A 25,730-nucleotide genomic window follows, 5' to 3' on the forward strand; every position below is an offset into this window, starting at 1 on the left:
CTGTACAGTTTCTCTTTTGTTAACTAAACTTCTGTTGCCTCACATTTAACCCATTTCTTTATACTTCAGCCACACTTATCGTTACCCATAGCAAAGTTGCATAAAAGCCATAAAGTCATCTTTTACTGCAGTAGAAGAATTTCAGACTAAATAATTCTAGCCTTTACTTGGACTACACTCATTTATATTATGTTACTTTAAGAGTTCAGAATGCCTTTTTCTCTTATAAGGTTCCCACAACTTGTGGAAGAAAAATACTCACACGATCACAAATTCCACATCATACGAAAAAGTGGGATTGAGGTATTTTTCCAAATATTAATCCTCTGCCTTTTTTCAGGATTCACTCACATTTTTGCAGTGGAAAAGCTCAAAGTCTCATATTTATAAAATTTTTATTACAACTAAAGGTAACATAGTTTCTTGATTGTGATATAAAATGGCGATATGTGGCAGGTGAATGCTTAATGTTGCCCCTTTAACAACCATTTTTTAAGTATAAAACACATTTCCAAAGACCCAGACAGGAGCTGACACTGCATGGAAACTAACTGCGACCAAAACAGGAAAGGACACAAAGTGAAGGGGAATGGGTGTGGATCTCTCTCTGAGTGTTTCCCACTGACTTCATTCATCACAGTTAACAGAGTTAGACAAACATGCAGCAGGACGGCAATCTGCTGCCTTCGCTCAGGGACTGACCTCTGGCCTCTTACTGCACAAAACAGCAGGACCAAGAAGAAAATATCCACGTTTTTTTTTTGTTTTGTTTTTTCCCCAAATGTTAAGGATTGTAATACTCTGGAGACATCAAAAACAAGAAAGATGGAAGTAAGTGAGCCATGCTGAAATGTTTGTTTGGTTTTAGATGAAATCCGTTCCACTGCCAGTACAGTAAAGTAACCAAGTTCCACTTTAATAGATGCTTGTTTAAAGTGTTTCCAGCTGTTTTAAGAAGTAAGCTCTTGGCAGGATGTTTGAAAGATAATTGTTGTGGAACTGAGGAGTCGGTAAATATTTTCCTCTGCTACTTTCCACTCTCATGTCAGTGAAAGAACCATGTCACCACTTAATTGGCTAAAGAAATAAATGCCTGAGATGCAGTGATAGCCTCTGACATTGATGAGGAGTTCTTGAAAATCAGGGATCAGGAATGTGAAACATGCTGTCCTTTCTGGTCAACAGAAAAATATGTTGGAATTCAAGCAGTTAAAATATGCATGTGTGAAATCCAGATATTCTCCAAGTAGTTCTTTTTACTTGCAGTTTACAATGATTTGTTTTGTGCTGTGGGTATTTATCTGAAAATCTTAGTGAAAACAATAGATGGTGTGATCTGCAAATGTTTGTTGGGCAGGAAGCTGGATCTCAGGATGTTTTTGGTTTCCTCCTTTTCCGCCTTGAACAATGGCTTAACAATTTGATGCCAGCTTCATGACAGACTTTTAATCCAAAGCAAATAGCATGAGCAAAACCTTTAGATTGAGTCTTAAAAAGTCATAATTTAGCAAGAAAATGTTGAAATATTTAAGGTCATTTCTTGACTGGGTCTCTATAGGATTCCAAAAGAAGCAGATGTAACAGCCTTGATACCAGCTCCCTGTTTAACAAGGATGTACTGAGCCATGGTGACTTTGTGACCTTTGACCTTGAAGCCTCTGAGCCTCTGATTGGCCATGAGCCCACACCAGCAGAGGTGGCTCAGTGTGAAGCAGAAGTAAGCACCCTGCTCAGCATCATCGCTGATCTAAACAAGAAGATGGGGTCGCTAAAGGCTCCGAGGTGAGTAAAGTTCCTGAATAAATGATTCTTTCAGAGATAATGCATGATTCAGGGTATGACTCGTATGAGGGGTTAACTCTTCCAGTGATCCAGGAGACATGAGACCGCCACGTCCGTCCAGACCTCTGGTTCCTCCGGACCTCCTGTCTCACCGGCTGCTCAGAAGGAGCCCAGAGAGCAGCTCTGCTTCTGCTGCCGCATCCAAACATCCAACAACCAACCAAGGTGGGCATGAGGAACTGCTGTTCTGACTGATTTAGGAACAAATATGTCAAGCTGTCCAGCTTTGTGATGTAAAATGCATTGAAATGTAAATGAGGAACAACAAAACAGATTTGAATTTCAGGAACTGAAAGCAATGCAAATGCAAGCAAAACAATGCTGTTGAGTCAGTTTGAAGTTAGTTTCCAAAACAAAATTTACATTTTACACAACAGACTTTTTTGCCTATTCATGACACTGTACTGTATAGACACAACAATCATACATTGATCAAGTCATACCCAAAGGGAATGTAAAGAGACCAGTTAACAGACATGATGTTGGACTGTGGGAGGAAGAAGGCAGAAAAGTTCAGTCAGAATTTGAGCTCAAGACCTTCTTGCTGCAAAAACACAACATTTTACCAAGTAGTTCTGATTTAGTTTGTACTGCAAGTATCTAATAAGACAAAATTAACATACAAGTTCATTTCAGCAAGATACAGAAGGCTGTTTTAAATCCTTAACATTGATTTAGAAAGTATTAGTTCCACTAGCAGATTAGTTCACTTATCACATAGGAAAAATGTCTCGTTATAAGTAAAATAATCTGCTAATGTAACTAGTATTTTTTTAATCTGTATGAAGGAATTAAAAACATGACAATAAAAAATAAACATTAGATATGGATACCATGCTGGGTTTTTTCATAGACAGAGTTTTGTTTGTTATTTTTTAACATATTGAAGCTGGTTATAGATTTTAAATTAACAGGGAGTGTGTTCCAAATTGTGAATCCTCTTACAGAGAGAGTAGTTTGAGCAAAAATGGTTACATACAGTTACCGTTATAAAATACTGTACTATAACTATAAAATACTCTATAAAATTTTTTAAACTTGAAATTAAGCATCAGAAATAAGTTTATTTCTATTTTTAAGGGGTTTGAACATTAGAAAACTGCTATTGTAAAGAAAAGTATGTCACAAAAACAAAGCAAACCCTAAACGGCTAAAAAGAAAAATATTAAATACTATCTGTGCCTATTATAGAACTCATTAGTTTTGTCTCTTTTACATAAAAACACTCCCATATCCTTTCTGGTAAAAAGTTATTACTACAAAAGCCCCTCAATTTGAGCTAAAGATTCATAAAGTTTTTAAACGTTACTGCACCTCTACTCTTTACCCGCTAGGGGGCGGCGGTGTCGTCTGGACGCAGCTGCAGGAGGTTTTATCATCAGTGGAGGACTCGATCAGCTTCAGAAGGACGTGGGCCGCTCCAATCACAGCCTCCGACCAGAACAAGGACACGGAGCACCTGAGAGCAGCTCAGGAGAACTGGACCAAAGCCACACAGGTGATGAACTGCAGGGAAACATTTCTAACATTTAACCTGACATCAGAGTTGGGTAGTAACTAGTTACAGTTACTCAGTTACATTTAGTTGAGTAAAGTTTTGAAAGAAATGTGGAGTATTTTTACTGCGATTTACTTTTTACTTTTACTTGAGTAACATTATTATGAAATATTGCTGCTCTTACTTGTTCAAAAATATTTCGGATACTCTACTTTATATATATATTTATATATTCTGTGAGTGATTTCACTGAATCCAGAACAAGTTTGTTTTAACCAAAAATTCACCAGACACTCCTGCAGTTTTTATTTAAGTCTCATTTTTAAAGAAATGTTGTTTTTGAATTGTTTTGTAATTGTGTTATTGATATAAATTATTTTCATTTTGATCTAAAATACCAAAAAATTTCCACATGACTGTATTTTGATCCGTCTGATGATGTCATTTTTAAATATTAACTGATTGATGTTTTGACCAGTTACTTGAGTAGCCTTTTTACCAAATACTTTTTTACTTTTACTTGAGTACAAATACGTTAAAGTAGTGCTACTTCACCTTGAGTACATTTCTTGGTTTTTTACCCACCTCTGGTTGAAATATTTGTTATTACAGCCGTGAATTTAAATAAATACCGGTGAGTTTTGTAAATATATTCCGCTGGTTGCAGATGCTGGAGGAGATGGAAAGAGACTTTGGGATTTCATGTTCTGTGGGAATGCCGAAGGACCAGAACCTGAACGACTTGTTGGATCTGGAAAAACACGAATCTGTTCTCAGGAACAACACGCCGAGTCACAATGAAGAGCTGCAGAAAGCTCCAAGTAACATTTACTCACTGGAAGATGAGAAAAACAAGGTGGGGAAAATGTTTTTGTCTTGTTTCATTGCTTTAACTCTACAGTTTTTAGAATCAGAATAAATTGAGTTGGGTTTTTTTAGGTGATCCACCTGGCTGGTCTCCACAAGGCCTGGAGGTCTGACAGGTTTTCTCCTTCATACCGGCCTCCTTCAGGAGCTCTCAGTCCGGACCGATCGCCGCCTTACTACCCCGGTTCACCTTTACTCCACAGAAGAATGTCCAGAGCTGCGACTCCTCTGTCTTTGGGTGGGGACGGGACTCCGCTGGGCTGCGTAACCCCGAGCAGTCCCTGCCTCAGCCCCATCAGCCTGGAATCAGAGACCGACAGACTGAACAGGTGAGACCAAGACTTATCAGAAACAAGCCAGAGCAAAACACTGAACAGCAGCTGTAAACTGACACTGAAAGACAGGTTGGTTGGTCTTGTAGAAACTTGTGAACATGTGTTTTACATGTAGGAAGTATGACGTGTGTTAACATGTGAAACATTTGGGGAAATCTTCCATATAAAAGACCTCAACTAATGAGCTGTGTGTCATGTTGATGCATGACATAGCCTACAGCTCTGGGAAAAAAAGCTCTGGGTTTTTACTGCTTCTAAAAAGAACCCAAATGCTTTAAAAAACACCCAGCTGTTTTTTGTCAAAAAGTTTGTTTTTTCTAGGAACACCAATTACTTTACCGATATTCGACAGTAATATGCCTCATATGACTAATAACCGGTATTTACCAATATTGCATATCATATATTGTATCTACAGCTCTGGAAGAAATTCAGAGACCACTTAAAATAATCAGTTTCTCTGATTTTACTTTTTATAGGTATATATTTGAGTAAAATGAACATTGTTCTTTTATTCTATGAGCTACTGACAACATGTCTCTGAAATTCCAAGCAAAAATGTAATATTTATTTACAGAAAATGAGAAATGGTCAAAATAACGAAAAAGATGCAGTGCTTTCAGACCGCAAATAGTGCAAAGAAAACAACAATACAAATGTTTTAACTCGGGAAGAGTTCAGAAATCAATATTTGGTGGAAAAACCAGAAGGTTTTCAATGGGGTTCAGTGCACTGGGCTCTTCATATTTTCCAGAGCTGTCTATATTTCCCTATTGACACTGTGAAAAAATGTCTGCTGACGTTTCTTCTCTGCTTTAAACTCCCCAAATCCTGAGTTGCATCACTTAGTTCAGGGGTGGGCAACTCCAGGCCTCGAGGGCCGGACTCCTGCAACTTTTAGATGCATCTCCACTTCAACACACCTGAGTCAAATAATGAGGTCATTAGCAGGACTCTGGAGAACCTGACTGCACTTGGGAGGTGATTCAGCTGCTGGATTCAAGTGTGTTGGACCAGGGAGACTTGCAAGAGTTGCAGGACACCGGCCCTCGAGGACCAGGATTGCCCACCCCTGACTTAGTTGTTAATATTGGCCTAGTTTTACTGATACTGACATGGTAAAGCGTCACTATCATCACTAATACCGATGTTAATGTCGATATATCATCCATACCCAGTTAAAAGCTTTAAATCCGGCCTCCTGTTGTCTCAGATGCATTGAGAGGCTGAAGGCCAGAAACGAGCGTCTGACTGTGGCTCTGGAGCGAAGGAAGGCGGATTCGGAGCAGATCAGCCTGAAACTGTGCCGACTGGAGTCTGACTGCTCTGCCCTGCAGATGGCTCTTAGATACTGGTATTTATCATCCACACCTGACACATTAACATTTAAACTTGCTAGCACAAATATTTTGAGTAGAGGTTCTGTCCTGTGTTTGTTGTCCGACAGTGAGGAGTGTGAGGAGGCCTACGGCGAGCTGCTGTTTCTTTATGAAGCCAAGCTGCAGCAAAGCCCCTCTCTGCAGATACACTCAGCAGGTGATCATCAAGTTTTAGCAAAAGAAATAAATAAAAATACTGTGATTCTGAATCACACATTTTCCTCCAACCAGAGCCAGTGTGTGACATGCAGCAATCAGCTCAGAACCCGGAGATGGGAACTGAGGAGTTATCCACCTCCTTTTGCACAGCTGGAGTCACAGAGGAAACCCAGAGTCACACGAGGCACAGGTGACGTTTGTCAGGATGCAGAAATATAGACAAGACGTATTAAATATATTAACAAGTCGAAATCTGTTAACGCCACAGAACTCCAGATCCAGCAGACCGGGAAGCAATTCTTCGACAACAAATCGAGCGACTGAAGAGGGAACGGTCAGCCATTTGCCCAGCAAAGCCAGGTCCAGGAGCTGAGGTCAGACTGAGCTCAGAAACCGGTCAACCGGTCGGTACCAGATGGGGCCACATGATGAAGGACAACACCAAACCTCCTGAGAGCAAGAGGGAGAAAGCATCGCTGTTTCACGAGCTGATCTCAGTCAGGGTAGGAGGTTTGTTTTTGTTTTTTAACAAAAGTCAGTTTTCTTTATTAGCTGCAATAACAAAAAACTATTTTCTTACACAACATAGAACAAATTTTGGCTTTGAGTTTCAAAACCCATTGCTAAGTTTTAAAGGGGACCTTTTATACTAAATTCATAATTTGCATGTTTTTGTTGTTCCATTCTCTCTACTTCTTCTAAAAACAGCACAAGCCATTAATAAAACCATCCAGCCATCTTATGGTAATAAGTTAATGTGTTTGGTGTCTGGAAAAATGAGTCGTTTCTAAACCTTCTCAATGAAACATCACAAATCAGCAGGCACAACCCATTACCTATAGAAACCCCAGAACCCAAGCAGAGCTCCAGTTTGTTCAACTGGTTTTACCTCTGTATGTGCTGTACAATGGCTGCTGGAAAAGACAACAGTTTTTTTATTGACTTACATAACATCCAGAAACCACTTGCTGCATTCTTGTTGGTTGTGCAGGAGGTTCTACTTCTGCTTTTCAAAGATTTACGGTGCTATAATTATGCATTACGTTGAGTTCAGACTGCAAGGAAGAGCAATAGGTCTCATTTACATAACTTGTGTCAACCTTGTAGTGCCAATATTCTTCTAATGTGACTGTATTACAGTCTAACTGTCAAATACTGTTTTTTTTATTAAAACTTTGAAAATTAAACAAGAACTTCCCCGAAAGACAGAACTCAAACTTGCAAACTAAGACTTTTCTGAGCATTTCAATTCCAACATGACTGCAGTGTGTTGAAAACAAAGTGAACATTGCTGGTAAAAACTCTTTATTAGCACTTCTGACAATTTGATTGTCTTTCAGTGTAGATCAATATGTTGCTTAAGCTGTTATTACTAATAATTGTTAGCAGCAGACTTTCCACAGCAACACATTTAACTGAGGCGTAATTCCAACATTTGCGCTCCAACTTTCAAGGCAAAACGAACTAATTATATTTATCCAATTCCATTATTTTTCTCTTAATAGGTTTGTTAAAACTCCTACTAAAAGATTCCAAAGTCAAAATTGGAAAAAAATCAACAAAATTCACCTGGAAACCAGTATTCTGACTTGGACATCCAGTGATCTCTAGAGTCCAGTTTTTGCAATAAATGAGGCTTTTTAGCAACAGCTAACGGTTTGTATTTCATCAAAAACACAGAATGAACAGAACTGTAAACCCTGTTTTTGTTTGCTCAGTGGTTAAATGTATACACTGGTGAAAAATATGCTGTCATCAGCCTGTTTTGTGTCATTTTCAGCTACCTACTTAGCACAAAAATATGCAAATTGATCAAAACAGTAACAAAAAGCTGTGAAAAGTTCATTTACTGCTGCATCTTATCAAAACTTTTAACAAAATTTTTAAAAATGAACACATTTACAAGTAGCAGTCTAATCTTTTAAATATTTTATACAGCCTGATTATTATGAAAATATATTCAGTTTCAGGGCTCTAAATCTTTCACCAGCCAGCAGTTTTTATTACATATTCAACACTAAAACACTTTTACAACAGCACTTTTGCAAGAAGACCAGTTTAATGAATACTAAAAGACAGGAATCCTAGTATTAAATATATTTAACTATATTTTTGGTTGCTCACAACCAATTGAAACATTTATATTTATAAACTAAATGGAGCTGCAATCAGTCATAAAAGCTAGAAATTGCTGTTCTACTACTGTCGAAGTCAAAAATAACATTCGATTTTTGCTTTCTGGCTTCCTTTAACTATTAAAGTTTTTAGTTGTGCCACTTAACACAAACTATGCTGCTATGAATTGCCCTTGTTTATCATAGATTGTGGTTTGACTGCCTTTGTCCAGGAGGAGATGTCAGATCTTCGAGCTTTAATCCGTCTGAAGGAGAAGGAGCTGCGATGTCTTGAATGGGGCTTAATGGGTCAGAAGTCGCAGGAAGCAGCTGGAGTTTTCATCCCAGAAAACCTCAGAGACGAGGCGGAAGATCGGAAGACCGAACAGGTATGAAGGACTCCAACTGCAGCAAAGATGACTTCATTTTAAAAAAAAAAAGAGCAATAATACAAAGTCAAGGTGAAAGGACCGAGAGGGAGTCGGGGCTCATGAGAGAGATCCGATTCAAATCCAGCTCTCTCACCTGGGAAATTACGTCTTCCAAAGCAGAATCCCTCCAGGCCGAGTCAGATATTTTAGTTCCTCAAGGTCTTCTGCTCGGCCGTCCTGTCCCTGCAGCAGCAAGTCACGCCGCACCTCTCACCTCAGTCTGTCAGAAGACAGAAAAAAACAGCACGAGTGACTGACATTGAGGACAAGTTCTGAGTTTTATACAGCAACTCAGGAAATAATTCACAGAATGTTTCAGCTTTTTTACAAATTATGTTAAATTATCCATTTCCTCAAAAATGTACATACAAATATCATTTTATAATGACGGACGGACAGATGGACCTACAGTTGGATGGATGGACAGATGGATGGATGGATGGATGGATGGATGGATGGATGGATGGACGGATGGATCCAGTGGGTTTTGGAACCAGATTTCTGCTCTGAACCTGGAATGATTTGTTGACAGGAAACCTTCTGAATTGTTATGTCTGATGTTTTTAGACGTTCTTTCTGCTCATTATCATATTTATGTTTCAGACGTTTGGTGAAAACGCTACCAAAGCCGTTAGTGACGGCGAAACCACGAGTTCTCTGACCCGACCCATTCTGAAAGAGCTGCAGGCAGTCCTACAGAGGTGAGACCGGATCGCATGTCTACGACCAGAGTTTAATGGCTTCCTGTTATATTTCTGTTATATACATAATAATATGTACTTTTTAAAATCTAAACCAAGAAATGCTTTCTGTTCTATTCAGAGATGAGAAGCTACAGTACAAAAATAAAGTCAAATTTCAAGAATATGAAACCATATTAACAACCTTCTCAAGTATTGATCCAATACTGATACAGACTCGGTATTGATATTATCAATACTTTTCATCGGCCTACTTTTACTTAGTGAGATGTTCAAAGCTTAACCCTTGCTTCTCCACATCTATAATTTTCCTTCATGTTGCAGTCTGACTGAAGAAAACCAGTAGTCCTGGGTGTCCAAAGTGCGGCCCTGGGGCCATTTGCGGCACCTGAACTGATTTTTTGCGGCTCGTATGACGTAATGATACAAATTTGTCCCACCACACAGCTGGCTGGATGCAGACAGAGACTTTTTTCAATTAGGTCAAAACTGTTACCCACAAAGTAAAATTTTCTCACAAAAAATGTAGAAACAACACAAAGTATTTATCAACGCAGACTCTGGTACACCCAAATCTGCTTTTAATTACATTCTTGAAAGTTTTTCAAATAAAGAGAGCCCTAAATCATGTTTTTATTGCTGAGAATAAACTACATCTTTTTTTAGTTTTCTTCTGTTGACCCCAAACTAAATTAGTAAAGTGGTCACCTTTCTTTCATGCAAAATCATTTTTTGAAATTTTGGATCTACAACAATTTACATTCTTTGTTTAAAATATTTCTTGTTTAGTTTGTTGTTGAGCCGCAAAAAAAGGTTCTCAATAAAATATTTTGTGAATTTAGTTTTTTAAGAGTGACAGAACTTTGGACACTCCAGCAGTAGACTTATAAAGATAACTGGTTTTAGACACTAGTTCACACCACACTTTTCAGCATCTTGTAAACAAATATGGAAACCTCGTAATATTTTTCCTCCACTTGGAGATTATTCACCGCCTTGTTTGGTCTATCACATGAAATCCCAATAAAATACACAGAAGTAAAATCTCTCCAAAGCACAGTTTTTGTTGTTTGAGGAAACTATTGTTTGGAGTGATGTTCCCAGAATAAAAAAAAGGTGATAAGCGGTGATGCTGGGTTTTGTTCTGTTGCTAGGTAACAGACTTTGACATAAAGCATACTCCAGAGACCTTCCTCTTTCTCTTCTAACCTTGAGAGATAAACGCTTTATTTTAAATTAGGCTCCTTGTCGGGCCAAGGATGAAGTAAATAAAATAACTCTTTTCTTAACGATTGTATTATTCCTGTGAGCAAACATCTTTTGTTAACTGAGTTACCTTCTGATCCACTTGTTTTCTTTATCTGCCAGGGAACAAGCCCTGAAGAGGAGGCTGGCCATGGTCCACGACTCGCTGAACTCGGCTCTTGCAGACGGCGCCCCCCACAGGAAGGACAACGCAGAGCAGATCGCTCGCCTCACACAGGCACACAGGTAAATATCGACAGCAACGCACTGCTTCAATGCTCACTTTAAGAAAACTGGTCACTTATAATCACTGTTACTCCCAACCATTACAAACCGGGATGGTGGAGTAATTCAGCAAATGACTGAATATAAATGTCTGGGAATTTGGCGTGATAATTCTCTCTTTTTCACAACTTAAATTTAAGTCCAAACTCAGCATCCTGTATCATATGTGATCATCAGAGGTGGGCAGAATAGACAAAAAGTATACTCAAGTAAAAGTAGCACTACTTCAACATATTTTTACGCAGGTAAAAGTAAAAGAAAAAAGTATCCATCCAAGAAATTATTCAAGTAAGAGTAGAAAAGTAACCAAATTATCAATCATTTAATATTTAAAAATTACATAATCAGATGGAACAAAATATAAAGTTATCAGTTTCTTTCATTAAAAAACTTTAACATAAACTGCAGGTGTTTGTCTGTCTGGTGATATTTTGGTTTAAACATGTTTGTTTCCATGGGTAGGAAATCCAGAGATTTTACTCAAGAGTAGAGATACTTTATTTTAAAATTACTCAAGTCAGGGAAAAAGTATAGCGTAGTAAAAAGTAAATGTAATTGAGTAAATGTAACTAGTTACTACCCAACGCTGGTGATCATCTTTTATTAGTTCTGCAAGGAAAATCTTTGTATAGATGATCGTTATGCCAAAGTTTGATTATATAAATATTTATTACAGGCATGTTCTTATGTCCGCACTATAGAAACTTTATGTACTATACATTTTATAACCTTTTCTTACACATCACTGCAGTTTGTGTTTTTCTCGTAATTGGTCATCTTTAATTAATCAAAGGAAGTCTCATTGGCATGTGGTTGTTTATAAGCATCAGTTATCGTTCTGCTCAAAATATTTTGCACAATGTTCCAGAAATCAAATCAAAATATGGAAAACAGTCTTTCCACTACACTGCAGCAAAGGATTGGAGAGAGGTTTAATACTGTGTACTTTCATATAGGTCATTCTAAAGACATTGTAAAGAAATAATTATCAGATGCCTGTACATGTTATAGCTGAACTTTACTAGTTAATTTGTTTTAAGTGTATCTCAGTATTAAGAATGAAAATGTTTTAATGAGGTAAGAGTATTACCTAACCTTACTAAGTGTTATCATTTTATACTTTTAGTGTTGTTTACTGTTCAAGGCATAAGAAGAGTTAAATGTGATTATTGACTGTGAAACTACATAATATTGTCTTTTCCCCTTCCTATGTGTTGCCCTTCCCTATCAGGTTGGTATTATAAATACAAATTACCTAAAGGTTGAATGAAATAAATGAACTAACCCAGATTTTGATGGCTTTATTCCAGTAAAGCCTTGAGTTCCTACAGGCAGATTCGCAGGAAGTATCGGGAGCAGGTGTGGCGGCTGGAGCAGAAGGTTGCCGCCATGATGGAGAGTCAACACAGCCAGAGTGAAGCAGCCAAAGCTGCAGAGGAAGGAGCGGAGTGGAGGAAGGAAGAGACGATTTTATAAAACAAAGATAGATCCGTAGCAGCTATAAGCTGTTCGCATAATCTGTTCGCATAAGCTTCATGTGCAAATCTGATGTATAAATTATGTTTTTAAAAACAATTATTCTTATATAATACTTGTAGCACTTCTATTATTACTGGTAAAACTACAGGAAGGAAACCTTCAAATAAATGAATCATTTTTTGCAAATATTTCTTATAAATCAGTGGCGTTCAACTCACTTGTGTCTGATGAATCATTTCTGTGGTGATTTTCCAACCATCCTGCTAAAAGGACCCAATCACAACCAATTTTTTGTTTGAAGTATACATATACTGTAGTATATATTAAAAAATATATACTATAAATTAAAAAAATCCAGGCCAACCCATTTTGTAGAGAAACTGACCCACAGCACCATACAGCTTCCACCATGCATATTATATGCAATATCTTTCTGCATAATACCGGTTTCAAATGTTTAAGAACTCCACATGTTTATGTTCAGGATGGTAGGACAGAAAAGGCTTTCAATTGGCATCAGAATCACCATTATTGCCCAAAATGTTTTGAACAAACAAATTTGATTTTGGTTTCAAGTGCTCACAGTTTGCAGACATTAAGTTTAAATATATGTGCTTTAATAAAGAATAAAAGGAGCACTCTTCATATGTATGTGTATGTACATTATATATTATATATAAAGAAAGTAAAAAAGAAAGATTATTGTACAGTGCAAGAATGTTTATTTTGTTTCACATCTAATTAGTACAAGTAGGTATTTAGTAGAAACTGCAGCCTATTATAGAGTATATCTGTAAACACCTGAATCCAAACACATGTGAGCATGTGCAAAACTGCTTAATTATTGTAGACAAATACTTTTGCATTGCCATTACCTGACCTGAAGAATAACACATATCAAAGCTAGTTGAATGGCATCTTTTCTTGACTTTCCTATTTTGAAAAGCGTCTTAGAAAACTGAGTTTTTCTTTAAATCATATAAATATCCCAAAAGAGAAACTTAGTCACTTAATTTAATGTAAAAAAGTTAAATAGACTTGAACAACAAAGCCCTGGTATTGTTGATTTTTATTCATTCAAGAAAGTTTTTACTAGAAATGTAGTCAAATTAGAGATTGTATTTTAATTAATTCAGCTATAGCTACACTACTGCCATAAAAGGAGAATTTTTCTTTTTTTAATCTTTTCTAACCAGTAGCAGTTGTACCATCTGTCTTATTGAGCCTATGTGGAAAATAAAACAGCAGCACAACAAAGAGAGCTGACCGTTTGAAATAGCAAAACTCAAACATTAAATAAAACTGTCATGCAGTTTAAATAAAGAATGAACCGTCAGATGATTTGAGGTAGGTGACAGCGGACATGTTCGTTTTCCCATAAAAACCTTCCTTCCAACGGCGTTAGGGGGTGGGGCCCGCAACAATGGCTGATCTTCACACGAAATGTTACGCCAAGCCCATTTGTCTTCTTTGCACCTCCGTGGTCTCACGTTCTTCGCCTTTCACGCTTGACAGTTCAGTTAAAAGGTCAACTCAACCAAACTGCAAAAAAAAAAAGAGAGAGAAAAAACTTTTTCCCGCTGCAGATTACAGTTAAACATTTACTGGGATGCAAAAAAAAAATGTAAAGTAATTTTTTTTTTTTTTTAAATTAAAGGTAGATCCGTGACCTTTAGTATTTCCGACAGTAGGAATTATAAATAAATGTGAAAATATGTTGCTTTCTTTAGATACAACCAATTGACTGAATTTCTCTTATCTTTTGCAAGTGAAGCACATCTTCCTCTTCTATCACCTTCTCTTTGCCTCTCACTCAATTGTCCATTTTCCAGTGTTTTTTCTCAATTTCCTGCCCCTCCATATTCTCCCAGCTCATCTCTCACCCATCAATCCCCCCCCTGGTCGACCCTGCACCCTGACCTTCGCGCTGCAGCTGTGACCGGCGGTTCAGGAGGTTAAGGCAAAGGTTGAGTGTCACACCCACAGGGTCACAGCGATGCTTGGCTGTTGTGTCAGGCACTGAATTGAAGCTTCGGAGTGGCAGACGAGGCGGCGGGGCCTCTGACGCCCCGACTGTTGCCTGAGCTTGCCCTTTCCTGAGCGGAGGTCAGCGCAGTGGGCCTTTCCTCCCTCTCATCCCATACCTCCAGGTCACCAACGCTATTGTTGTAATGGCTGCCATTAGAGTGCATGATGCAATTATCATTCAATTTTATGTTGCCACTCTCCGAGATCTATGTTAAGCTCTTTAGTTCATCAAAGGTTGGTGGAAAACATGGCTGCTGTAACCTCTGGGTGACTCTCGAGTCAAAGGCGAAACAATAACGACAAAAATGGCCTTTTGAGGGAAACATTTTACAAGTTTAAAGTGAGAAGTGAAGGAAAACTGAAGTATCATGTCATAAGAGGTGCACGGAAAATTTTCAATCAATCCAAATAATTAGGTTAAGTTATTACAAAAATATATTTTTAAAATTAAAAACATGTTTTCTGTTTTATCAGATCATTGAAGGATTGTTTATATTAAAGCCTAAGATACAAAATAATCTTAAAAGTATATAAACTTCTTTTTTTACTTACAGTATTGTGCAAAGGTAGCTTTCCACATTTTGTCATGTTCATGACATCCTTAAACTTCCCTAATATTGTTTAAATTTCATGAGATCAAAACAAATATAGTGTATAAATGCATATTATGTAGCTCTAATATGTTCGTTGACTTCACGACAGACACACTCTGGGTCACTGTATTTATTTTAACAAGAAAGAAAATGAAGTTGGTGGCTATTGTCAGTAAATATATAAACAAATTTTGACAAAATTCACATCTATAATTTTGCTAAAATTAAACCCTGCCACATATAAATGAGAGTTTAAAATATTACATGATTTTTAAAATAGAAACCTGAAAAGTGTGGACATACTTTGGCAGTGTTCATCTTCCCAAAACTTCTCCAGTACAAACAGCAGGTTTTGCCTAATTTGAGTTCATTAATGTTTAATTGAAAGAAAAAAGTTGGTTAGAGAGCATTAAAGAAAACGCAGCATCATGAAGACAAAGCGACACAGCAGACACATCAGGGATAATCGCAGTTGAAGAGCGCCTATGATAAAAATTAAAGGAGTACATAATATTCTTTTCAACTCTCTTTCATTCAAAGCATGTTTAAATCAACATGTGACATGGTCACTTTAAACTGCAAACAAAATAAAAGAAATAATCAAATAATGGACTTCATTGAAAAAGTGATCAGACTCAGTTGTACACTGTTGTTATTGCTAATCTTGTTTTTTATATGTTGTTTTCAACACTTTATATCTGGTTCACATACCAGGTATAAAGATATGTGAACCTTTATACCTGTTGCTGCTGTCACACCTGAATGTTCTCCTTTGACAATAAAAGCTGTTTCTATTCTATGCTAGTTCAGCATAAAAAGTTTACTTTTTATGATTTATATTTAAAGCCAGCACACAGTGAACTCCTAAATGAAGAGAAAAATGTAGAAATAATTTCAGCCTCAATTTTAATGTCTCCTTGAAGGTTTGCACTCACTGGGTTGTAGTTGATGCATTTAAAAATACGTTTATTTTTATTTAAACTGCCTTGTGTTTAGTAAAGACCCGAATGAAGGCCACAGACTGAAACACATTGCTCCAACAATAAAGTTGTCTCCTAGTCTTCATTTTAATAAGCAAGCATCTATATGAATCTGCTCTGTTTTCTTTTGAGCTCCATATTTCAGGATATTTTTCACTCCCCCCTCACAGCACAGCAGAGTTTTATAAAGCCTGGGAAAAATACCCACACCATTATTAGATAACGGCAGTGGCTGTCAATCAGTGTGGGGGTGGACGCCTGCAGACACGAACACACTGAGGAGGAGGAGGTGAGTCGAAGGGGGCGACCTTTGGGTTTCAGGTCAACTCATTTGCTCTCTGCATTTATCCCTTATTTTAATAAGTCGTCCCGCTGTAAGCTGTATCAAGAGATCACCGCCTGAAAGCGTCCTCTCTCCAAGCCATTAGCTCACCTGTCACAGCCACTCTATATCCCCGCTCATCCCCTCCTCTGCTCTTTATCCATCCACTCTGCGCTGCCGCCATGACCCGATCGCCCCGCTCTTAGGAGCTTTCCGACACAAGTCAACCCAAGCAGAGGTCAGGAGGGTGGAGAGGGGTGCAAGAGGCACAAAAACAAAAAAAAAAGCACACATACACACACACCAAAAAAAGGCTTTGACCTCAATCAAATGGCCGGGCACATCCGCTTTGTGCTCTCGCCCACTCAGATAATGAGAGCAAACAGCTCAGACCGGATGGACATGGGGAGCGGAGGATAAAGAGTAAAACCATGTTGCATGTAAGTCCATGTAAGGTGATTTCCATGCTTACTGCAGGATGGTATGTATGCGTGACATTTGACTGAGAAAGTTGCTTGATGATCAAAACTCATCAGCTTGATGAAAGATTGAGAGAGAGGGAGGAAAAAAAGCGATTTTAATCTAGGAAAGTGACAATCAGCAAAGCAGCTCGGCAGCAAGCCAACACAGATGCTTAAAGAAATGTGTATGCTGGGAATAAAATTGTTTTTGACATTAGATCATGTTTCAATATTAGATTAAATAAAGTCCTGAGCAGGTTGGAGCTCGCTTCACATCCAGGATTAGGGAGAAAACACTGTTTAAAAACCTCTAAGAGTTGAAGGGTGAATTAAATTAAAATATTGGACAATATGAAAAAGAAAGTAGGAAATTAAATTAGAAAATCCCCCACAGAGCATAATGCTGCCACCTCCATGTTTCACTGTGAGGATGGTGTCTTTAGGGTGGTAGTTTTCCACAAATACTAAAATTTTTCATGTTGGCAAAAAGCTTAAATATTTTAATTTAAACTGTAAACAGTACATTCCATTGCTTTCTTTCGACAATGGCTTGCTTTAGACCCCTCACATTAAGGCAGGGCCAGTCCAACCCTTTTTGGGGTTCTAAGCAGATTTTCATTCGGAGTCCCCCAATACCAACTTCCCTATGACTGTAACATGTCTACTGTCTTAGTGTTGTTTGTAATTAGCTTACATCACACTGGTGTTGTTATGGCTAATGATTTTAACCTCAAAGGAGGAGTAAACCCAAAAAACAAAAAATTGGATTCTGAAATGCAAAGTGGTATTTAAGTGTGCCATTTTATTTTAACTATTTGAAAGTAACATCAGCTGGAACAACCCTAAATTTACAGTAAACAAGTTAACAAGTGGGAAACATTGTCCATCAGGGATGTCATTTTATCCAGAGTTCTTCTGTCTTTAACCACCTGTACTGAGTTGGAGGGAATCCTAGGACAGAGCTGGACTTTCTGATTAACTTACCTAACCACTTCCTTTCAGCTGGAGATAAGCTGCTGTAGAGCGGCTTATCTCCAACAGAAAACACCAAAAAAAAGATGGCTGATGCCTTCAGAAGCGTTCAAAGTACTCCAAAAGAACTCCTCAGCAGGTCGAGTCTGCGCTGACCTTTCCTGTAAAGAGAATCGGTGTTATGAGTTCAGTCCAGTTTACTGTTTGTTCATCTGAACCCCCAGTAGAGGTGGCAGAATACGCAGAAATTGTGCTCAAGTAAAAGTAGCAATAAGTCAAAAGTAAAAAGTAGCCATCAAGAGTAAAAAAGTATTTGGTAAAATGTCCACTGAAGTACTGAGTAACTGATCAAAACAATATTTAAGATATAAAAATTATATAATCAGATGGACCAAAGTATAAACTTATGTGGAAATGTTGGTATTTTAAGGACCAAAATGAAAATAGTTACTAAAAACAGCAGGTGTGTGTCTGTATCTGGTGAATTTTTGGGTAAAGTATCAAGAAATTTTACTCAAATTAGAGAAGCGATACTTTACAATAAAGTTACTCGAGTAAAAGTACAGAGCACAATGCAGTATAAATACTCCTAAAAGTTTTTTGTTTTTTTGAAAGTGAATGTAATTGAATAAATGTTTATTATTATTAGATTATTTCAGACCTTTGTAGTAACAAAACAAGCAAGTGGAAATACAACAAAGCAAGATCAACTAAATAAATAACCTAAATTAATAAACCCTCTGCTAGTTATTCATCAGTTCCTTATCTGAAAAGGACAGAGGTAAACTTTTATAAAATCCAGCCCCTTTTTCCCTCTTAACTTCTTTCATCTACTCAAACAAAATGCCAGTTAAAACAATAACAATTAACAACCAATTAATTACATAGCACATTACATAACAGTAGTAATTCTAATTAACATTCAATTCTAGTCCTCATTCCTATACTAATCAAAAGCCAACCTTTTATACATTATTTTAAACTGTTTTAAGTTGGGTAATATCTTAAACAAGTACCTAGTAACTTGTTACTACTCAACTCTGACACCCAGATAATAATAATAACAGATTCCCTCATTCTTTGCATAATGTGTTCTCATTGGCTTTACACAGTTTGACCTACATTCAAACGCTGCTGAAGTTAAATAACCTCCTGACCGGGTTCTCTTGTGATAACAAAGCCACGCTTCTGTTTGCCGGTTAGGGAGATAAACTTACAGAAGATCCCAACAACCGTAGAAAGGAAGACCTAATGAGGTCACTCATCTCAGCGTGAGAGCAGTAGATTACAGAGAGGAGGTGTTCAGAACGGGGAAAGACGGCAGGAGGAGGGGCCTCGACCTAATTCTGTTAGAGCATTTGAGTCTTGTTCACTGAGCTGATTAGGTTAATTGTCTGTCATCCTAAGCATCTTATGTGACCTAGAGGCAATGTCTGGTGTAACAAAGGCCACACACTGGGAGCAACAGATTGGATGCAGATTTACAGGAGAGAAGAGAGAGGCTGATTAGGAACAGAGGGAAACCGTTTGGGTGGTGCAGACAGTTAAGTCCTTGTCTGAAAATGTCAGTGGGAGAAAGGTTTACCTTCAACAGGAAACATTGGAAACTTGTGATTAGTAACTGTTTCAACAACTCTGATGAACCTGCCAGATAATTACTTTCTATGTAGCGTTTTTTTGGAACATAAATCTCTTTGACTTTCAGTGAAAATGACCCATGCAATCAGAGTTTTATTTTTAAATCTGTTTCCATATGTTTTGTTGAGTGAATGACAGCTTTGAAGGTAATGGGTGTCATAAAGATGATATATTGTTTCAGGGGTTACGTGATGATATGAGCACAAAGTCTAAGATGAGAGCTGCCCCATGCAATCGCACACAAACATAAAAAAAAAACCTTAAATCAGTCCGATCACACTCAGTCTTTGATATTCTGAGCTTAACTGTAACATGTCAGCAATGGAAGAAAGAAAATAAAATAGAGGAACGCACATCTATTCTTACAACCTTGCATAAACTACATCCAAGATGACAGAAATACAAATACTCTTTATTGTCCTTTTGTGGAAAAAAATTCAGTCTGTAGAAAAATTTAGGAAAAGGTGAAAACACAAAAAGATGGGGCTCCAATGTAATCTTAGTTCCAAATGTTAAAATGAATGCAAAAACTTTGGTAATAAATGGGAAACTATTTATCTTTTTAAACAATTACCCTAAAAATGGAAAAGTGTCCATTTGCATCAACCAACTATGTTTGCAGGACAGATTTGGTATTTCTCCAATTGAGGTTGGGGGACCGCCTAAAGTCATCCAGAGGGTCATGAATAGCCCACAAACCACACTTTGGATACTTCTGACTTAGGGGTCTAGCTTGTAAACCCTAATAAAACACCTTCAATTTGTATTTGTGGGCATAATATGATAAAATGTTTAATCAGTTCAGGGATGTGAAAACCTTTACAGCTATTTTCAATCAGAAATCTCATCAGCACAGCAGAGACATCCAGGAAAAGTTCTGCTGCTACTGTAAACAACTCAATCGACTCCTCAGCAAACAGTGGAGACAAGAGATCTGGTTTGAATGACAATGGAAAGGGAAGTTTCCCACCAACGTCCCTGCAGGTTTGAGTATTAGAGAACGGCAAATATTGATTGGACATCACGTGTTGCTGTGGAGTCACCCCAGCAGATGTTTTTCCTTGCCTGGTTCCACTGCCTTGTTTATTTTAGATTGCTCCGCCATTCGCTGGAGGTCAAAGGGCCTGAGGATGTGCAGGATGCTGTGAGGGGGAAGAGAGGAGAGATGATTTTTCTTCTGGCTTTGGGGTCAAAGGGCATGGGGTCTAATGAGGAAGGAGCACAAAGTCATGTGCTGTTGGTTGTTCACCCAGAGTTACTCCTCAGAGTTAAATTTTAACCCCACTTTTAAATTCTTGTACATTTTAACTAATGCAGTTCATCCATTGTCAGAGGAACTGTTTCAGAAACACTCCTTACGCCTCTCTCTCTGTATGGTGAACAAACATGAAATGTTTCTCCCTCTGGGTTATATATAGCTCAGCTAATAATACAAACACTACCTGCAGGAATGTGGAGAAATGTACATATGATGAAAGAGTTTTTGTCTCAACAATTTTGATAAAAGAAAATGTAGCAAGACATTTTTTGCTCTTAGATACTTGTGCAAAAGAACTGAAAATGTTTCTGGCGAAGTCAATAAATCTGATATTTGTGCAGGTTTCTATAAGCCTTGGTGGTGTGCAACCCTCAACTAACATTTGGTGAGAGATGAGACCTGCAAACAAGCAGCTCCCAGCATAACCCAGCCGCCAAGGTAAGCTCAAAGTAAAGTCAAGTCCATCTGACACACAAAAAACAACAAAAAAATGGATCCAGCTTTGATTTAGGGAATCAAAGAGAAAGTAGTCGGGTTTGTTGTATATGGAGACATTAGTCCAATTACTCTTACAGCTTCCATGCCTAAAGAAACAGTCGGGCTCAAAAGCCACCAAAAATCTGATCAATGGATTAATTTTTCACCTTCTATTAACACCTTCAAAAAGTATTCAAAGTTTTCATCTCCTTTCGGTATGGCACTAAAAAAAACAACCAGAGCTTCACAAGCTGCCAAATCACGAAAAAGAAGCCAGTTGTGTGTAATTTATTCTCAGTAAAATCGGCGGTAGTTTGTTAGAAAACAATAACAAACAACTAGAAAATTCCTGAAGAAATTTAACCGGGGCCTGCCAAAGTGTGCCCGTCGGTTTGGACCCAGCGTTCTGATGCTAAACATGAGCATCAATGCTAAGCTTAGCTAAATAGTAGTCATTAGCGTGTGGAAAGTCACAAGCATCATGTTGTCTGTAATTGACTTACTCCATTCGGTATACTAAACATGGTTAATAAGTAAGAAAAATAGGTAATAGCTTATTTAAACTAAAAGGCTAATGCAATGAACTGCCTGGCTGCGCAAATTATGTTCATAAAATTATGATTTTAGTTTTTTTAACATATTTTTAAAAAACTGTGACCATGTTGTGACATTTTAATATGAGACAAACAATGTGTGAAAAGGTCGAGCTCCTCCACGTTCTCCCTGAGCTACTATTGCAGCCTAAAGAAATGTAGCTTCCAGTCAAAAACAACCAATCAGAGCCAGGAGGCGGGTCTTATCGCTGTCAATCAGGAGGGTCTTATCGCTGTATGCACTGCTCATTGTGCTAATGGCAGAGAAACATTTGAAAGCTTCAGAAAAACTGTTTATCAGCAGTCATTGTTGGCTAAACTAACTAGCCTGAAAATTCATGACAGGCTCTGCTACTGGAAAGAAGTTATAGCGTAGCTGAGAGAAAGGGGAACGAGTGTTGATTGACAGCTCTTGGCTCTGAATGGTTGTTTCTGACCGAGTGATGTATTTCTGCTGTTCGCACTGGAAACACTGGGAGAAGGCAGAGGATCTTGATTTTTTTTTTCACAGTTTACCTGTCTTATACCATCACATTATAGTGACAGTTTCAATAATTATTAAAAAAGCATATTTTTCATAAAGGTTACATACTGCAGCTTAATGAACAAACAGCATCTTAAAGATTTATCTTGGGTTCAGTCTTGTGGACTCTCTTATTTAATATCTACATCCTCCTGCTAGCTCATATTATTACAAATATAAAATTAGTTACCATAACTACACAGATAATACACAGCTCTACATCACATCTACTCTGAATTTTCTGCTTAAGGGGAATAAACTGAATCATAATACATTCAGATGGAAGACCTAAATCATAAACAGTATATAAAACATATAAGGTTATAAAAGTTGCCACTAACTATTATATAGTGGAGTTAATATTAGCTTTTTTTATTTGTTCATTTATTACCTTAAAACATTTTGCAGCACTTTAATGCTTTCTCTCTTTTCTACATTTTTGCTTTTTGCAACTTTTGTCTCATTTAGCATGCAACTAATTATCTATAAATAGAAATAGAAGACATAGAATATAAATATCCTTTACTGTCAGGCAATGCGGATATTTCTGTGCAACAGAAACAAAGAGACAAGCAATGACAACAAGATAGAGTATAATTTATATATAGACAGAATAAAAAGTAAAAATCATGTATTGTAAGGGCAAAATTATATATAAAAAAGTTATTAGAAATTACTCAAGTTCAGAAGAATGTGGTTAATTAAAAATGTACGAAATATGCATGTCTCTGTGCATTAAAGGACAGACAACTTACTAATACAGACAAAAATTGTGCAATAGTAAAGTTGTACATATACCAGCATGGATGTTATTTTTTGATTTTGATTTTGATTTTAATGACAGATATTTATTTTATTTGGCCATTTTCTGTTGCACCTCATCCTGATTCTGCAGTTGCTGAAAGTTCCTGCATTTTTGCTTTATTAACTGGGAAACATTCCAATAAAACCTCAGGGCCAGGGTAATGTTTTTCATATGTCACCCTTAAGTATGTTGACCTTCTAGTGTTGTCGTTTTCCACCTGGTTTATGAAGGATGTAGTTCATACCAACAACAATGCAGATTTATTATTAACACTGTTAAATATCCAGCATTTTCTCCATATTCTGAGGTGCTACAAACCAAAGGAGATGTGCAGAGATAAGTTTGAGATCATTTAAATGTTTGTGTAGGTATGTAATGATTTGTTCAGATTAACATAGAGAAGGTTAATCTGCTTCACTGCCGAAAGCACAGAGAATGTACAGACCCCACCACAGTCGACTTCCCGCTGAGAACAGCTGCATTCCTGACCTGCAGTTCAAAGAGCAAACATGCACACACACACCCACGCACACACACACACACACACACACACACACAAAGAGACCTACAGATATGTAAGCTGCACATGTTCTGCTGTTACATAGGCAGGAATGTGCTCCAACTCTCTTGTTTTACCCTCACACAGCAAACAAGCCAGATGACAAAAACACATGACGACTCAGAAGTCAAAGATCTGACCTTTGAGTTACTCGTTCAGATTCCTGTAAACATAAAAAACTCTGACGCAGCCGGAATAACTTGATCTCACTTTTGCTTGTTTAGTTTTATGTACGTAAGTTTAAATTAACTTTAGAAAGAGAAATCCATAAATAAGATGCACGTCTGTGTGAATTGTCGTCAAAGTATTAAGCACCAAGAATGTCAAAGAATTAAATAAGATGTTACTCTCAGTGACATTTTTAGTTTCATTTTAATGTGTCACAAGTACCAGATGTATTTTTAGTCATTAGTTGCTTTTAATTGCTAATGAATAATGCTCAGAGTCTTTCAAACATTGAATAAAACTACAATGGGGATTTAGTTTGGTACTCTTGAAACTACAGCACAAAATTTGCACTAAAAATGTATTTTCCTACAAATTTCTAATAATTTTTATCACAATGTTGATGTTTCAGATCATCAAATCACAACAGAATTCACATAATTCAAAAATAACTAGGAAAAAAAATTATGATTTAGCAAATTAAAAGGGGAAAAAAAGTTACCCAAAACCAAACCTACCTGGCCTTATGTGAAAAGTTATTTCCTCTTAAATTAAGCAATTGTGATAACTGGGTTACCTACATCACTGTGTAGGGGTTTTGGTCCTTTCTTCTCTGCAGAATTGTTTTAATTCAGCAGAATAGATGAAGGAATCCAAAACAATTCTGGCACAACTTCACCCAAATGGCATAATGCAACATTCTGTAGAGCAACTTTAACAAGTGACTCCACAAACAAAACATAAAAGACTCATAGAAGTCACCAAACTCTAATATTCAAATTCAAATATTTGAAGATATTAAGGTTTTCTCACGCAGCAATCATTTTTTAAACAGCCACATTCTGGACTTAATTGAATCACCTGATATGATTTCAAGCTAAAATCCAAATCCAGCTGCTTGAAACATTCAGCCAGGTGACACAGAGGGGATTTTTCAACAGCTGTGCTTTAATGGTGCATTCAAGTACATCTCGTACACTGCAATGTCTAATTATCAAAACATAATTATCAAATTATCAAAACAACTCTACAGTGCCTTAGACTCTCAAATGTCTATACAGTCTTATTAACTTTAAAAAATCTATCCAAACCTCTTCTCAGTTTTATACTGAACACTTTTATTTCTTTTTCTTGATTTAAGCTAAACAAAAACAAACCAAACTATGATTTTTGTGCAACTTGCATATTCTTGATGACATCAGTAAAATTAAAATTGCAAGCCTTTGAAATCATGATTTAAAGTGACTGGAAATGAAACTTTGTATTACTCATTGAGCACTATGATTCTATTTTTTCTTAACTTTTTATTTTTTCTTGCACAGCATATTAGGTTTTGTGCTTCTGCTTTGCATTGAATCTGCATTTTTTCACAAGTGACTTGACATAGCTACTACTTCCACTGTGCAGTTTAGTTTCGATCTACAACCTGATCTATGAAATAAGAGCAGCACAAAGGTCAGACTTCTGGTAAAACACGTACAGAGAGAAGCTTAAGGGAAAATACTAATTCAACTTACAGAAGCTTAGCAGGGTTCCCTGTTAACCTCTTAGTCAAACAAAAGGTCTAACCATGCTCAAAGGGTCCTGCTGTGAAGGATGTGGGTTAAAGTTTCCAAATGCTCACATTACAAGGCGGAAGAAAAGAAGAAAATCAACAACAAAAAGAGTGAAATATTTTCCTTTCCTGCCAGCTTTTTAATCAACATCCAACTCTCTGGCTATTTGGCTTTTATGAGAGAAAACTAGTTCTTTTAAAGCCCACAGGGACTAGTTTTTTTGTCATTCGGGTTGGGGGGTTCCTGTAAAAACATGTGATGAGCAAACACTTCTTGGTGAACACAGAGGCTCTTTAAACCATCTTGGGAGAGGCAGTGAATAACTCAGATTGTCTGTGATTTTTTTCCTCCTTCTCCAGCTTTGGAGTTTGTTATTTTTAAACCTTGGATGGAGGCTATGATTGTTTATTCTGACCTCCTCTTTTCACGGAGACCTTCACAAGACAAAGCTGCAGGTTCGGCAGG

The 25,730-nt window shown here is 37.3% G+C and overlaps 1 protein-coding gene and 1 long non-coding RNA gene across 4 annotated transcripts; one reads left to right on the top strand and one right to left on the bottom strand.

Annotated features, from left to right (window-relative positions):
* Positions 1 to 616: 616 nt before the first annotated feature.
* Positions 617 to 13,003, top strand: ushbp1 (Usher syndrome 1C binding protein 1). Of its 2 annotated transcripts, none has more exons than XM_028028546.1 (14): positions 617 to 831; positions 1,559 to 1,782; positions 1,868 to 2,007; positions 3,177 to 3,340; positions 4,008 to 4,196; positions 4,280 to 4,536; positions 5,756 to 5,896; positions 5,990 to 6,078; positions 6,153 to 6,270; positions 6,349 to 6,583; positions 8,428 to 8,583; positions 9,229 to 9,326; positions 10,695 to 10,817; positions 12,167 to 13,003. In XM_028028546.1, exons 1-14 carry the CDS (start codon positions 826 to 828, stop codon positions 12,330 to 12,332), a joined length of 2,106 nt encoding a protein of 701 aa, XP_027884347.1. In that variant the 5' UTR covers positions 617 to 825; the 3' UTR covers positions 12,333 to 13,003. The 2 variants fall into 2 exon arrangements, with proteins under 2 accessions (XP_027884347.1, XP_027884348.1); XM_028028547.1 differs by having other exon boundaries at positions 618 to 831; positions 1,656 to 1,782.
* LOC114151380 (uncharacterized) lies at positions 8,483 to 12,255 on the bottom strand. Of its 2 annotated transcripts, none has more exons than XR_003596929.1 (3): positions 12,142 to 12,255; positions 8,720 to 8,845; positions 8,483 to 8,599 (listed from the first exon to the last, which is right to left on the bottom strand). It is a non-coding gene; the product is annotated as an uncharacterized LOC114151380 (long non-coding RNA). The 2 variants fall into 2 exon arrangements; XR_003596930.1 differs by lacking the exon at positions 12,142 to 12,255 and adding an exon at positions 10,663 to 10,774.
* Positions 13,004 to 25,730: the final 12,727 nt, after the last annotated feature.

The sequence above is a fragment of the Xiphophorus couchianus genome, chromosome 9 (genome assembly GCF_001444195.1).
Source record: "Xiphophorus couchianus chromosome 9, X_couchianus-1.0, whole genome shotgun sequence".
Classification (NCBI taxonomy): Eukaryota; Metazoa; Chordata; class Actinopteri; order Cyprinodontiformes; family Poeciliidae; genus Xiphophorus; species Xiphophorus couchianus.